The sequence below is a fragment of the Kogia breviceps genome, chromosome 10 (genome assembly GCF_026419965.1).
Source record: "Kogia breviceps isolate mKogBre1 chromosome 10, mKogBre1 haplotype 1, whole genome shotgun sequence".
In the NCBI taxonomy this organism is placed as follows: Eukaryota; Metazoa; Chordata; class Mammalia; order Artiodactyla; family Physeteridae; genus Kogia; species Kogia breviceps.
In genome coordinates, this window is record NC_081319.1 from 2,559,186 (window position 1) to 2,574,725 (window position 15,540).

Genomic DNA, 15,540 nt, shown 5'->3' on the forward strand with positions numbered 1-15,540 from the left:
CTGTGGCCCCAGGAGGACAAAGACTCTGAGTTCTGCTCACTGCTGTGTCCCCAGTGCCTGCAGCAGGGCCTGTATACAGCAGGCACTCGCACCGCAGAGCCCTGGCGCCGACGACAGAAGGCTCAACCTCAGTTTGCTCCCCTGCAGCATGGGGATGCCGTACCCCAAGGACAAGAACGCAAAGGAATACGGGGCGGACAGCTGCGCACGGCAGCTGCAGCCGGCCCGGCCTCCACCCCAGACGCAAGGAGCCACGGATTCCTGGGAACCACACCCCACAACCCCACGTGGAGCCTCAGTCCCAGGGCCCTGGCCCCTGAGGAGAGGCTGGGGGGCGCAGAGAGGAACATACGTGCGTTCGCAGCGCACCTGCCGGACACACACTGCAGAATTTCTGAACTCGGAGATCAGACGGCCGAAGGTGGGCTCCCGCCGCAAGGGGCCTGACACGAGCCGAGACGGTTTGTCAACAAATCCCCTCCGCCCCACAGCCCTGCTCCCCCGGTGGGCCGGCCGACAGCTCAGGGGGCAGCTGTGCTGGCGGGCAGAGCGAGGAAATCGATATTCCCAGCACACACGCGCTCTCTCCCGCTCTCTCCAGAAACACAGGCCCTTGGATGCTCAGCCAGCCACCCGCAGGCCCCGAAGAAGAACGGGGACGATCTCTGGGGCACACACTCGTCCCCGCCAGACTCCATCCCGGGCCGCACCACACACACGTCAACAGACGCCCCCGACCCCACCGGCGAGCCCCTCGCAGCCCCGCTCAGACACCGCAGCAGCCACACAGAGCTCGACCTTCCTGCTCCAGGTGCCCCGGCGCACTCCCGGGGGTCCCCGCCAGAGCAGAGCACACCCGGGCACCTGCGCACAGCCCCGCACACTCTCCCCGGGGGCCTCCAGACACAGCGGACACAGGACCAGGGTCCAGCATCAACAGGCCTGTGCGAGGACTCCCTGACACCTCGGCCGGCCCGCCACCAGACACAGCACAGACGCCCGCTGGCCACGCTCCCTCCCACAAACTCCCGGGCCGCCTGCGGGACGCCTGCGCCGGATACCAGCTCCCAGTGGTCTCCCCACGACACTCGCCCACACGGACTCCCATCCGACAGTCGCTGAAGAGCGAGCGCGAACGCACACCGTCCCCCCCCCACCCCGCTCTCGGGCCGCTCCCGGCCCGCACGCACACTGGCGGGGAGCGCTGCCCCCGGAACCCCCCAACCCCTCGCTCACACTCGCTCGGACCCGCGTCGCACGGCCGCACAAGCCCACCCCGCTCAGCCGGCCGCCCCGCCCCGGCCCTTACCCGCTGTCAAGCTCCAGCTCCAGCAGGGACTGCGTCCGCTCCGAGTTGCAGTGCAGGCACCACATGGCGGCCGCGGAGGAGGAGCTGGCGGGGCCGGGCGCCCGGGACCCAGGCCGGGCCAGCGGCGGCCGGACCCGGGCCGACACCCGACCGCCCGCGCCCTGCCCGCCCGCCCGCCCGCCGCGCGACCACCTCGGGTCGCCCGGCCCAGCGCCCGCAGGTTCCCGGCGCTCCCGACCCCAAGTCCGAGCCCCAGGCCAGCCGAGTCCGCCCCGCCGCCGCCGCCCGCCGCCCGCCGCCCGCCTGGCGCAGCACAAGGCCAGGCCGGAGGAATGTGGCCCCGGCGGGGGCGGGGCCGGGGCCGTGACCGTGGGCGCGAGCGCGAGCGCGGGAGGAAGGCGCGAGGGGCGGGGCCGCGGGCGCGGGAGGAAGGCGCGAGGGGCGGGGCCGCGGGCGGGAGGGAGCGAGGGGCGGGGCCGCGAACTGGAGCGGGATTCTCCCAAGGCAGCATCATCCCCCGTCCCAGACACGGGCCCTCTCCTGGGAGGACCGCGCACTCCCTCCAAGACGGAGCCCCCACTAGCCGTACGTCCCTCCCAAGCGTGTAAGCGCAACAAATACAAAACCCCAAACCAGCCAACTGCAGCCTCTCCTCTGCCAACGGCGCCAACCTCTGCCACTCCTGACTTTGGCCTCGGTCTGTAAAACGGGGCTTTTGCTTTCCCAGACAGTGCGGGTCTGGGCTCTGACACCCCTGCCCTGGAGGTAGGGGAGTGGGTCCCACCCTGAGGCTGGGGATACCCTTTCGGGGACTTTTTGGGTAGGATCTGATGGAAGCAGCTTCTTTCTCCCTAAGCCCACCCACCCCTTTGCCCTCCCCTCACCCAGAGACAACTTCCAGACCCCCATGGCAAGCTTAAAGTCATACTAGTTAGCACTTTAGAGCTTTTTACTGACATCTGGTCCTCCAGACAACACTGTGATGCAGGTGGCGTTATTGCTGACCCCACTTTCCAGAAGAGGAAACTGTGGCTCAGTTTAACTGGGTTAACTCTGAGAGGATTTGCCTCACCTTCCCGGCTCCCAGGCTGCACAGCTCTCCCTACTAGAAGCAGTCATGCCTTGCTGTTCTCAGTTTGCACATTTTTTGTATTGTCTGTCCTCCAGCTCCTCCTTGAAGGCAGGCACAGTGCCCAGCACCCACACTTGTGGAATGCCCAAATGTAGTTGGGAGACCTCAAGCAGACAGACACGATCCAAACCCCACCTGTCCTGGGCCCCGTCCCACCCGCAGGGACATCTCCCGGAGGGCCAGGCAGCCGGCAGGTCTGCAGGGGTCAGGAAGCCACGGGAAGGCACGCACGCAGGGGCATCTGCCCTTCTGACTCTTTCATTTGGAGGGGGTGGTACAACGGGCCCGATGAGGAGCATTATTCCCAGATGGGAAACTGGGGAGGGTGGGGAACAGCGGAGGAAGAGGGCTGGGCTGGCCCTGCTGGCGGGCCAGGAAAGGGCAAGCCCTTGGGCTTCCCTGGCGGCGCAGTGGTTGAGAGCCTGCCTGCCTATGCAGGGGACGCGGGTTCGTGCCCCGGTCCGGGAAGATCCCACATGCCGCGGAGCGGCTGGGCCTGTGAGTCATGGCCGCTGAGCCTGCGCGTCTGGAGCCTGTGCTCCGCAATGGGAGAGGCCACAGCGGTGAGAGGCCCACGTACCGCAAAAAAAAAAAAAAAAAAGAAAGGGCAAGCCCTAGCGCCAGTTTAGCGCTCCAGGGTTCCCAGGCAGGAGGCTGGGCAGGAATCCACAGCCCATCTCCACATGCCTCCTCTTCACTTCTGACGCTTTCTTTGCCACGTTAGAAATAAATGAAGACCCGCGAAGGAAGTCCCGTGCGCCGCCTGCGCGGGCAGGGGTCCCCAAGTGGGTCGCGGAGACGACGGAGGCCTTTTGGCGTTGTTTGACCCCCGTGACCGCCGGGGCCTCGACCCGCGAGGTTGGAAAAATTACAGGGTGCACGGGCGGCCTCGGTTCTACAAACAACCAGCTGGGTGTTTAAAGCCCTAAGTAAAGACGAAATCAGACGCGTGGGAGCATTTTTCTTTTCAACAATAAAGGTCATCATTCGGAAAAAAATAAAATAAAAATCAATGAAGACACAGGACGGGAGAAAATATTTTCAAATTATGCATCAAATAAGGGTCTAGTATCCATACTAGATAAAGGACTCTTACAACTCAATAATACAATGGCAAATAACCCAGTTAGAAAATGGGCAAAGGATCTGAGCAGACACTTCTCCAGAAAAGATATGTGAATGGCCAATAAGCACATGAAATTTGCTCAACGTCACTAGTCATTAGGGAAACGCGAATCGAAACCACAGTGAGGTGTCACCTCACAGCTACTAGGGTCGCTGGGACCAAGAAGGACCAAAGCCCCTCCACAGAAGGTTCTGGAAGGAGAAGACCTTCACACGCTGCATCCTGGCTGGGGGTGGGGACATGGGAGGGGATATAGTTGATAGGGTTGAAACAGTCCAGTTGGGGAGGGGGGGGGTGGAGAAGTCCCACCCCCACTTGAACTGCCCTCTAAAAATAGGCTGTAATAAATGGAGCCAAGAGAGTCGCCCCTCAGCTGCTGGAGTGCTCCAGACGCTGGCTCTGACCGCCTCGCGACCCGGATTCTCCAAGAATTCCAGGCACTTCTCCAGGCCCAGGGCCTCACCGCCCGCCAGGATAGTCTTGGCGACATAGTTCCGGCTGGGATTTAGAAAGAGGGCGTTGAGTCTCCCCGTTAAGTGTTTGGCCTACCAGAGGATGGAGACCCTGGAAACCAAATGCCTCTTCGTTCTCTCCTTTTATCTTCCTGCGGAGCGTGACTTTTGCTTCTGGCTCTCAGTTCATTTCCTCACAGATTAATAATTTAAGGAATCGTGAGGCAAGTGAGAAAGCCAAGCCTGGAGAGGTAGAGAAAGTCAATTTTTCTGCTGGGCAGAAATGACGAGACCGGGCAGAAGTCTTACGCGTGCCATTTGGGCAAATTGCTTAGGCTTCTAAGCCCCAGTTTCCGCAGCTGTACAGTGAGGCTCATCAGCCACCTCTCCGCTGGCTAATTCACCTTGTCCTTCCCTTTCATTTCGCAAACATGCATCGGTGCTTATTCCATGCTGCTGGTCTGAGGCACAGGGGGGAGACATTGCCGTGACAAGTGTCCCTGGGGGTGATGTTATGATAGTCTGGAGGAAGTCGCCTGTAACTGTGCCCCGCAAGACGCTCTGAAGATGAAGGGACATTTAGGCTGGGCCTTGAGAGGTGAGTAGGAGCCCACCTACGAGGCTGTAAGATGCAAGAAGTGCATGAAAATGTTTAGTTTCACTGTACCGTCCTGGGTTTCAGTCCTAACCTACTTGCCTTGGCCCATTTCACACGCCCCCAACCTGACTTCATCCCCTCCTCCTGGGCCTCTGACAGCCTCCCGTCTTCCACCGCCTCCTTGCTCTCCTCTGACCAGACATGTGGCACGCGTGCCCCCAAAGGCCAACCTTTGCAGTCCGTCTCCCAGAGCCGTCCATCTGTGACCCCGCTGTGCTGGCTGGTAGCCAGGACTTGGGTTTCAGCTTTCGATGTGACCTTACCCAGGAAGCCACCCTGACTGGCCCCCAATCCAAGTCAGAAACTCCCTTTACATGCCCCCCGGCTCCTTGCCAGGGGCAGAGGAACTTTCCCGTCCTTGCCAGGCAGAGCCGGCCTGCGTCATTCTCTGCAGCATCCCCTGTGCCCACTATAGGGCTGGGACACCGAGGTGCTCAGGCAAATCAATCAAATGCAAACTAAGGCCTGGGGGCAAGTCCGGCCCCCTGCATGCTTTTTTAAATAAAGTTTTATTGGAACAAAGTCACACTCATTCCGTTATGCATTGTCTATGGATACTTTCGTGCCACAACAAAGTTGAAGAGAGACTATGGCTCGCGAGCCTGAACTATTTCTGTCTAGCTCTCCACAGAAAAGGTCTGTCAGCCCGACATAATGAAGCTCCCCTGAGGGAGTTTTGCATTAGGCTCCACCGGAATTCTCTGCCTGTTCAGCCAACCCCCAGTTCCCTGCCTCAGGGCTGTGGATGAGATCTGGGAAAGAGAGTCCACGTGTCACGGGGAAGATGGTGATCAAAACGAGAGGGCCAGGCCAGGCAACCTTCAGACACGTGGCCACAAGATGGGACCATCCACTGTTCGGAACAGATACTTACAGAGACAGCTACCTGCCCGGGTGCACATTGACGACAGGTCCAAGGGTCTTAGTTGTTTGTAACAGCAGAACGCGGAGAAGGACACGGGCAGCACCTGTCAACTGGCTGTGTAAACTGCGGAACGGAGGAGCCCTACGTTAAAAGAACGGCGGCAGCACCGTCCACACTTGCAGCAAAAGGTCTGAGACACAACATCGTGACAAGGAGTCCAGACAAATGTGACATGTACAGACGATAAAACACACAGAACACTAGTATGCTGATGTAGCATGATACGCTCACAGACTGTTTCTTAAAGGAGACCCAAGAAACGGGTACTGGTGGTTGCCTCTGGGAAGGGAAACGGGGGTTCCAGAGATTCCTGGGGACACGCCTCTGCCCTCTAAGCTTGGGACACAGGGTGGGAAGGAGGAAGGAGCCCTTTAGAACTACGGTGTTTGCAAAGTTTTAAATAATTTTTTAAAAAGCCAGGGAAATGAAGAAATCCACAATAGACGTAACAATCCAAGGGGCTACAGGTCTTCTAGCATCTTCTAGGAGACTCTGAAGCCCACCAGAGCCAGTCCGCAGAGAGCCCAAATGCCAGACTGTACTGAAGCCGCCTCTCGGGCCACTCCGTGAGAGGTTGTGTCCTATGACAGCCATAAACGCAGGTTGTGGTCAAGTCCATCCGAGCTGCCCTCCTAGTGTCTGTGGATCACCAATAAGTTACTCTTCACATCACTGAAAGGATCCTCCACATGTCACAGCCACAGCTCTGCGACCCTCCCTCCAGCCCAATCCTTCACTCCGCCTTCCTCAGGGAAACTGAGGCCCAGAGAGACAAAGGGGTGAGCGCAGGCGTGTGGCCAGGTCCTAGAAACAGTGACCCTGGCCCAAGCGTCCTACCTCCCGGGCCACAAGCCCCCCACGGCTGGGATGGCATGGCAGGGACGGGGACTGTCCATCATACAGCCCGGGCGTGGGCGAGTCGTGGGCTCCGTACGGAATGGAACTTATCTATCTGAGCGTCGGATGCCATGAAAAACCACAGACACTGCACAGAACAGAGAACTCTGTAGCGTGATCTCTCTGGGAGCCCAGTCAACCCCCCAGACGAGAACTTTCCCAGGTAAATAAAGCTGCTCTTATTAAGAGCCAAGTGATTTTTTAAAATTTCAACCAGTTTTCATAGAAATCTCTGCGAATCACGGACTTCCCTAATCTTACTAAACAAAGTAAACTAAATGACTCTGGGATAACTTATCTTGGGAGCCTGGGGTCACCCGGAGGTGGTGTAGGGGTTGTTTACCGCGAATCAGACTATTTGCCTGCTCGGGTACTACCTTGGTGACATCTAGCCCCTGACTCTTTCCAGCCTCATCCCCAGCTACCATCCCTCCCATACAGTGACTCCCAGAATGCACCAAGCAGTTTCCTGCCCCAGTGCCTTTGCTTATGCTGTTCCCACTTCCTGGGTTGCCCTCTTCCACTGCTCGGCAACCTCCGACTCGACCTTCAAGGCCCAGCCCGAATGTCACCTTCTCTTTGAAGCCTCCTCTAGTGCCCCCGCCCCCCTAGGCTAAGTGAGAACCCCTCACCCAGACTGTGGGCACCTTGAGGGCGGGGACAATGGCGCTCCATCACTCTCCCAGTGGTGGGGCTCAGGTGCGACTACTGCTTCACATAACTGGCCTGGTTCCAGACACCTGTCCTGGTGCCAGGGGAAATGGGTCCCAACCACAAAAAACTCACTGGTACTTGGGTTGGCCAAGCCCTGACCCATGCTGGTGAGACGAAAGCGGCCTTAACATTAGCGTACCCTAGAACTTGAGAGCTGGAAGGAGTTGCCGCGACCCAGTGCAGCCTGCTCTTATTCAGATGACGAACCTGAGTCCTACGGTCCCCCAGTCGGTCTGGGGCACAGCCAAGAACAGGGCGTCCTTTCCTCAGCTCCTTTCCACTGCTCTGGCAAAGGAAGCCGCAGAGGGAGGGAACCCTCGTGGTTGGCGGTGTACGGAGGTCTTTTCTTGTGGTCTTTAAATGAACACACTAAAAATTCGATGCAGTTGTTATTAACGCCAACAGTTGACAAATGGGTGAACAGTCCTGCAAGGGCCTGGGAAAGCTCCTCCAGGAGGGTTACAATAATCGAGCCACGTGGTCGGGACGCGGGGTCAGGTGCAAGGAGGAAGAAAACCCCCACAGGGGATGGGGTGGCTCTGTGGCGCTCTGACACACCTAGCACGACAACGCTCAGCGACTGACAAAGTCAAGAGAACAGCCAAGGGAGGGTGGGAGAGAGGGTGATGCAAGAGGGAAGAGATATGGGAACATAGGTACATGTATAACTGATTCAGTTTGTTGTAAAGGAAAAACTAACACACTATTGTAAAACAATTATACTCCAATAAAGATGTTAAAAAAAAAAAAAAAAAAAAAGAGAGAACAGCCAAGAATGATCACCTCCTCTAAGAAGACCTCCTAGCCTGGACCCCCAGAGCGCCTGCCACCCCTGCCACACAGCAGATGCCCGTTTGTTATCAAAGTGAAGGAAGACGGGGGCGGTGGCCACAGGTGAGACCGTGCTCACCGCATCCCTCGCCGGTCTGGGCAGCAGCCCCTCTGCCCCCGTCCCTCTGCTGGGCCCGGCCAGGACAGCGGGACAGCTCGTCCTGAAGCCCCGGGGGGAAGGGCCTGCAGAAAACAGAGCCGAGGCTTCTACGTGCGGCCGCTTGAGTCGTGTGAGCCTATTCAAGTGGCCGGGAAATGGCCATTTGCTGGATTTCTTGCGGGATTCAAGGGGCCTGACAATGTCAGGAAGAAACTCAGAAGCAGAACTGCTTTCACCAGCGATAGTCTCCTCCCCGGGAGCCCCCTCGGCCCCGAAATGGCCCTGTTCCTCACGCTCCCCGTCCGGGGGCCCTGCCGGCCCCAGGACACAATCAGGAGCGCCCCTCACACTCAACCCTCTCTTCCTGGCTGCTGGTACAAGGAAGCCACCGCCGGATCTCAGGGACGGAGGGGTACGGCCCACGAGGCTTACGCCGAGCCCCCCCCTCGGGGACAGCTCCGGGAAATGGGCTCCAGGCTGGGCCAGGACTGCCCCGTGCCCACTCTCCGTGCCCGAGAACAGCCTAAGCCGCCCCCAGGTGAAGCACACCCCCGTTCCCTCCATCTTGTCTAATTCCCTTTAAAGCCCATCTCACCGCCTCTTCATCCGGCTCAATTACTCGCCCCCTTGTTTACCGTCGATCGTCTGTAGCAGAACGAAGCGTCGCCACGGTGTCCCCGGCGTCCGGAAGGCGCCTGGTCTGCAGCACGCGCTCAGTCAATGATGAACAAACAGGTCACGTAAAACCGGATTCACTCTGCTTCAGGGCCAGCCACGGGGCCAGCCCCCTTCGCGCGCCCCGTTCACACCCTGCTCCTATCCAGTCTGGGCCAACGCCCCTCTTCTCGTGAAACTGGTCTTCAAAGACACTGCTTCTCATAACCAGGGTGCCCAGTACTCAAGGAACCTGTCAGCTGAAGATTCTCTAAAGAGAAGGTACCCCTGGGGCAAAGCGGGTGACCATTCTTGAGGCGTTTGGCTTTCTTTCCCAGAAGTTGCGTGTCACCAGGGCCCACCTGCGCTAAAAGGGGGCAGAGAGGGGCTGCTAGGCCTTGCCCTGCCACGGACCACCCCGCTGGCGGCAGTGATTCTTAACTGTCACGCCCACACCGCCGCCAAGGGCCAGCCAAGCCGAGCCTCAGTGGCCCTCTGCTTTAATGAAGAGAGCGTCCTTTCATAACACGTGCTTGGGACGCCTGTTTTGCAGACGGACGCCACCAAGTGCTCCGAAAACAACGGCTTCTCTTAAGTGGGTTAAACGTTCCCCTCTGCAATCTTCTTTATGTTATTGATTTAAACAACCCCTTCTCTGGTGCCCGTGGGAGGAAGATTTCGACCAGCTTGACCCGGCTCCGCGGACTTGGAATCAATGGGCGCGGGAGATGGGCAACATCTGCTTCACGATTTGAATAAACGGATAACCGGCAGGTGTGCGTTCCTGAATGTGGCCACCAGCTGCCCCCCACGCACAGCCTGGGTGTCTCAGAGCATCCGAGACACGTCAGATGTGGGCCCTGCCCTCGGGAAGTTCGGTGGGGAGGGGGCGGGAGGCAAGTCATGTGGGTCGAGGCCAGCCCTGCTTCCACACACGTTCACACAATTCTCTACACGGTGGGGTCACCTCTCGGTTTCCCACGAAGGCTCTGAAGCCCAGAGAGGGTGAGTCATTTGTCCAGAGACACACAGCCCATAAATGAGGGAGCCAGGAGGAGGACCCAGGAGAACACTGTGTCTTTGCCCCTCCACCAGCAGTTCTCAGAGTGTGGTCCCAGGAACAGCAGCAACCGCAGTCCCAGCCGGGAATTCTGAGACACGTACATTCTCACCCTCCAGGTGATTCTGACACCTGCAGAGGTTTGAGGATCTCGCACTGCGCCAGGGCGCTACAGTGGGTGATCGATGAAACCGTGGGATCAACCTGGCACCGAGGCAGGAATGACTGTGAGCTGATGGGGGTGGCCATCAGGGAGGGCTTCCTGGAGGAGGTGAGGCCTGTGCTGGGATTTGTGGCATGGATGGGAATTCGCTGAAGGGCACCCCACGTACAGGAACAGCATATGTGGGAGCGTGAAGTGTGGGGATGGGTGCGGCGTGAGGAACGAGGCCAGAGGATGGGGCTGGGCTTTCACCCTATGGGTGTGTGTCGGTGGGGAGGAAGCTGGCAGGACAGGCCTGGATCTATCCCCAGGTTACTTTTCCCAACGACCACAGAAGCACCTGTATACCAATTACTTAATACGACTCTTCATATCAGGCGCACGTTATATCTGCTCCACCTGTGAGAAGCCAGTCTCGCTGGGCATAAATTGAACTTTCTCATGAAAAGAAATCACCCAAACCAAAACACGGTTATAAAATCCTGCTCACATCTTGTTATCAGAAGAAGGCCTATGCTTGAGGCTTGCTCTGTCTTTCTTTAGAACAGAGATTAGCCGATCTAGAGAATCCATGTTACGGAGGGCAGTCATAAAACAGAAGAAGGATGCTCTTTCTATTCTGATAGGGAATGAGATACAAGATATATTATTAGTGAAAAGGCTAAACTTAGAATGCTGTGTGGGCCTAAAAAAAAGGCACACACACACACACACCCCCCACACGCTGATAGACACACAAAGTATCCCTGGACGGTGGTTACCTCTGGGGGGCTGGGGCTGGGAGGGAGCTCACTGTTTGCCTTGTAGCCTTTTATATCTTCCACTGTTTAACCATGTGACACATTACTTCCTATAAAACAAGGAAATAGAATTAAGCTTCTTTTGGAGTGATAAAGAGGCATTAAAGAGATATGAGCCCCAACCAACACTCTGGGCTCAGTGTAAACGGAGGGGCTAAAAGAACTCCAGGAGGGGACTAGCTTTCTCCCGGGTTCATATGATTGGCTCCGTGTCACCCAATGCAGCATCTATAGCTCACCTGGAATCACTTCACACCCACCTGTGGCCTCTGTGGGTCTTACACTTGCAGAAACCCAGGAATCTGAGGGTACACTCTCTGCAGCCAGAAATAACGCCCTGAAGCACGTAAGGAGTTCACAGCAACCTAAGGCTGGGGAGGGCCGCCTGGTGCCAGCGGGACCGAAGGCGGGGTTCCAGGGCCCTGGGGCCCCTCCCTCCTCTTGGGAACAAAGCCTGGCTGCTGCCTCACTGTGCACCTGCTGCATTGTGAGAGAGGAGAAAAGGCCCCCGGGGGCACCTCTTGCACGGAGGCGGGTGCCTGCAGCTGGACGGCCGCTATGTCTAGCAATCGCTCATCAAGTCCCGTTATTTAGTCCATAAGGAAATAGAGACACAGAGAGGTGAGTGGCTGGAGGCCACTCAGCCGGTCCTGGCAGAGCTGGGATTCCGACCTGGGGGTCCATGTGTGAAAAGTCTGGGGCTGGGGGACTTCCCTGGTGGCGCAGTGGTTGAGAATCCGCCTGCCGATGCAGAGGATATGGGTTCGAGCCCTGGTCCGGGAAGATCCCACATGCCGCGGAGCAACTAAGCCTGTGCGCCACAACTACCGAGCCTGCACTCTAGAGCCTGCGAGCCACAACTACTGAGCCCGCATGCCACAACTACTGAGCCCACATGCCACAACTACTGAAGCCCACATGCCTAGAGCCCGTGCCCCACAACAAGAGAAGCCAAAACGAGAAGCCCGTGCACCGCAACGAAGAGTAGCCCCAGCTCGCCACAACTAGAGAAAGCCCACGTGCAGCAGCAAAGACCCAACGCAGCCAAAAAAAAAGTCTAGGGCTGGGAATAGAATCTGACCCCATGAAACAGGAGCAAAGCTCGAGGCCCACACTGGGCCCCTCCAGGCTCCTGGAGCACATCCGCCAATGAGCATCTCTTACAGAACACAATCCACAGACAATTCTGGTCTCTCTGGCAATCTCCACAAATGACTGTAATTTATGTGTTAATAGCACAGATATCAAGGTTTGGAACCCCCTGGAGTGTTAGAAACGTAATTTGTAATTACAAGCACACAACAGTTTGTTCAGTGTCAGCGATGTGTCCAGTAATTGTCACGCTGGTGAAGAGGAACCCATATCGAGTCCAGCGGGGTGCAAGGGGGCCAGGGACAGAGAGCCAGCGCTGGGGGTGCTGGGCTTGGACCTGGGCGGCTTCCCTCCGGCCACGTCCTATTCCAGGATCCCTCCTTTCCCTCCCGCAGTGCTCCGTCCTGGGAGCATTTGCACCCGGTGGGCCTCTCACGGGGCTCGGTCCTGCCTGCGGGCACCCAAGCACGGACAAGTAGGCACCCCTTCCGGGGGGCATTCCTAGAGAAAACTGCCTCCTGCCCTCGGGGGGGGCCCTGTGCGCGGGCCTGTTTCCTGTCCTTCCTGGGCAGTCTGGGGACAATGCTACCTTCCAGTAAATTCCCCCGGGCTTTGGTCAGCCAGCTTACTGAAGGCTGCTTGCAGTCGTGGCTCCAGCTTCGGCCCTTGGTCTCCCCTAGTGACCACCCACGGTTCCGAGGCACGGCTGGCTGGCTGCACTCCCAGGGGCACTGGGCGCCCAATTCGCTGCTGGGTGCTCCAAGGGACTCCCGTCAGGCGATCAGCCCTGCCACCTGCAGAGAGGGTACCCTCCACATCTTACAGGAGGAGTAGGCCTCAGAAGGACCGAACCACTTGCCCAAGGTGCCAGATGGCACACCAGCCTCAGGGAGCTGGGATGTGATACCGCCGATGGGCCGGGTGTGCGCGTTCCCACGCTGGGGCTCAGCCTCTGGGGGGTAAGGCACGTCTTCACCCAACACATGTCGCCTTCCTGGGCTTGCAGCCCCCATGCCAGCTGCGGGGGCCCCGGTGGAGCAGGGGAGGCACGGCCAGGCCCTGCAGGCCTCCTGGGTGCCCAGCCCTGGCTGGGCCAGCATTCCTCGGGCACTCAGTGTGTGCTGACGCACGCCCCCCTGGGAGGGGGCACCCCATCACCCGCATCTCACTGGCTGAGGCCGCAGAGTGGAGATCTGGACCGCAGTACTCCCCTGCAGAGGGTGGCTTCACCCGGCTGTCCCCCCCGTCAGGCTTGGTGGCAAATTTAGATCGGCTTAAAACGTCAGCTCAGGTCACAACGGATGGATGGTCCTCGGAGGGGATGAAAGACGGGGTGCTGGCAACTGCGGGCTGGAGCCACCGAACCAGCAGTCTGGGTGCCACTTGGGGTGCGGGTGAGGGCAAGGGCAAGCGGGGCCCCGCCCCGGCCTGACCAGAGCTAGACCCAACCCCACCTGACCTGTGCTGGTCCCTGCTGGGCCAGCCCACCGGTCACCTCTGAGGGGCTGGCGCCACCTGTCGCCCTGCTGGAGAACTGCAGTCTGGCCTTCCCAGCCCCAAGCCTCCTGCCCAGCCACGGGGCAGGGGCCCACAGGGGCAGCTGAGGCAGCCTCTGGACCCCACGGTAAGCGTCCTCATTCAGATCTCCTCCTTCCGGCACAACCTGAGACACCCTCCACCCCACCGCCCCCGTCCCCGTCATACAGCGGGAGGGCAGCTTGATCAGGAAGCAGAGCCAGGACTCAAACCCAATTTCACTGACACTTTTATCTAACAAGTCACTGACCTGCTTCAAACCCTGGCTCCTCGCGGCTTAAGAAATGAGCAGCGAACTGCTCACCACGCCCACAAGCCCCTGTGGATTCGGCCGCTGCCTCTGCCTCTGGCCTCCGTCTCGGCTCCAGCCTCATACCTGCCAAGCTGGCTCCTGCCCCTGGGCCTTTACACGTGCTGTTCCCACTGCCGGGTGCCTACGTCTCTCTCTTTTCACCTACTTATATCCCTGACTCCGCTTTCAAGGAAGCCTTGCCTGACCTCCTTACAGGCCCCACTGAGCAAGTCCTCCCGCCCCTGGTCCATGCTGGTCTTGGGGGCATTTCCCTCTCCCTCACTGGACAGCTCCATGAGGATAAAAGTCACGTCTGTGGGACTCACCATTTACTGCCAGCTTGGCACACACTAGGCGCTGGAGAAATATTTGTGCATGAGATGAGCTCATATGAGTTCCTGTCCCCACATCAACACGCCTTCATAAATAAAGAGGCCCTGCTCAAGGGGCTGGGCACAGAGGTAAGGGTCCTTCATACTTGAGCTTTGGTGGGAGTATTAACAGGTGCAAAAGTGGAGGGTCTCTGCTGAGGAGTCCTGACCAGGAACAGCTAGAGCTGCAATGTGGATGCAGGTCTACTCTGAGCCATGGCCCCGTTCCCTCCCAGGATCCACTGGGCTGGGTTTACCCAAGCTGCTCCCACAGACAGAGGAGAGTGTTTGGAGCTGCCTTTCCCCTGGGGTTACCAGCAGAGTCCTGGAGGGAGATTCTAGAAAACTGAGCAGAGGAAGACCGCGTAAGTGGAGAGCACACACCTCACCAGGCACCTCTCCTTCACTAGTGAGCATGTAGGGCCTGCCTGTGAATTTGGAAAAAGCGCCCTCTTCTGGTGGACACAGCCTCTCGGGCCTGTGGCTTGGTAACAGTGCATTCTTCCTTTGCCAACTGCTCTTGTGCAGTGCACAACCTGAACATCTGCACACGGGCAGCGCCTGGAGCTCGGCCCCACTGGGCAACCGGCCACCCTCCCGACACCGACGGTGGATCCTGCTCTTGCTTCAAGGGGGCAGGGAGCCTTTCTGACGAAGCCTCCTAGTCACGCACATAGGGTAGGTTGCCGCCTGTGGCCACCTGCTGCCTGCCTTTCTCAGAGGCTGGGAGAGATAAAGCCCTGCCCCCAGCCCTCTGGGAGCTTTCCCTGGCAGAGATAAGAAGCCCGCAGGTCCAGGAGTCACAAGGCCCACAGAGAACATATATCAGTGAGACTTAGCGCTGGTCTCGGCTGTCTCCCGGAGAGCACCATCAAAGCTCCAGGGGAAGCAGTGAGAACTCCAGCCTACATCATGCGCTTCTTCCCTGGGCGGGATGGGGGAGGCGTGGCTCGCCGGGTCCTCGAGAAGACAGACCCTTGGTCCTCTCACTGGGGCCACCGCGCGCCCTGGGTTTCCGCACCGAGGCGGGAACCCAGAGGAGGCTCAAGGTCACCCGACGGACAGCTGGCAGCGGGCTGGGCCTCAGCCAGGCCCCCAGGCTCCGCCCTTGCTCCAGACCCAGATCTGCTGGAGCGGGGAGGAGGGGGAGCCGGGCTCCAGCTGGGGCCTTCACTGGGCACAGAGGGACCGTTCTTTGCAGCTCAACAATCCCCGTTTGCCCCGTGCCAGGCTGCAGCCTCCCTCCAGTACTGCTGACGAGGAAGATCTGGTGCCAGCATCCACAAATATGCGTGCCTTCTGCAGGGAAGCAGCCATCCGGCTCTCTAACCGAGTGGGTGGATTTAAAGGCCCAGAGGGAAGTCACAGGGTAGGGGCAGAGCAAGCTGCTGGGTGCTCTCTTTAAAATATGACAGAGGAACAAATATA

The 15,540-nt window shown here is 58.7% G+C and overlaps 1 protein-coding gene across 10 annotated transcripts in view; it reads right to left on the minus strand.

The window, feature by feature from the left end:
• The window catches only part of IQSEC1 (IQ motif and Sec7 domain ArfGEF 1), a 311,767-nt gene that overhangs the window by 60,456 nt on the left and 235,771 nt on the right, over positions 1-15,540 (minus strand). The window contains exon 1 of one of the 10 annotated variants that reach the window (XM_059076704.2): positions 1,310-1,435. The exons of the other annotated variants lie outside the window; for them this stretch is intronic. Within the exon in view, the coding sequence (XP_058932687.1) occupies positions 1,310-1,374 (65 nt within the window). The 5' untranslated portion in view covers positions 1,375-1,435. Of the gene's footprint in view, positions 1-1,309; positions 1,436-15,540 lie in introns of those variants that run through there. 10 annotated transcript variants of the gene reach the window in all.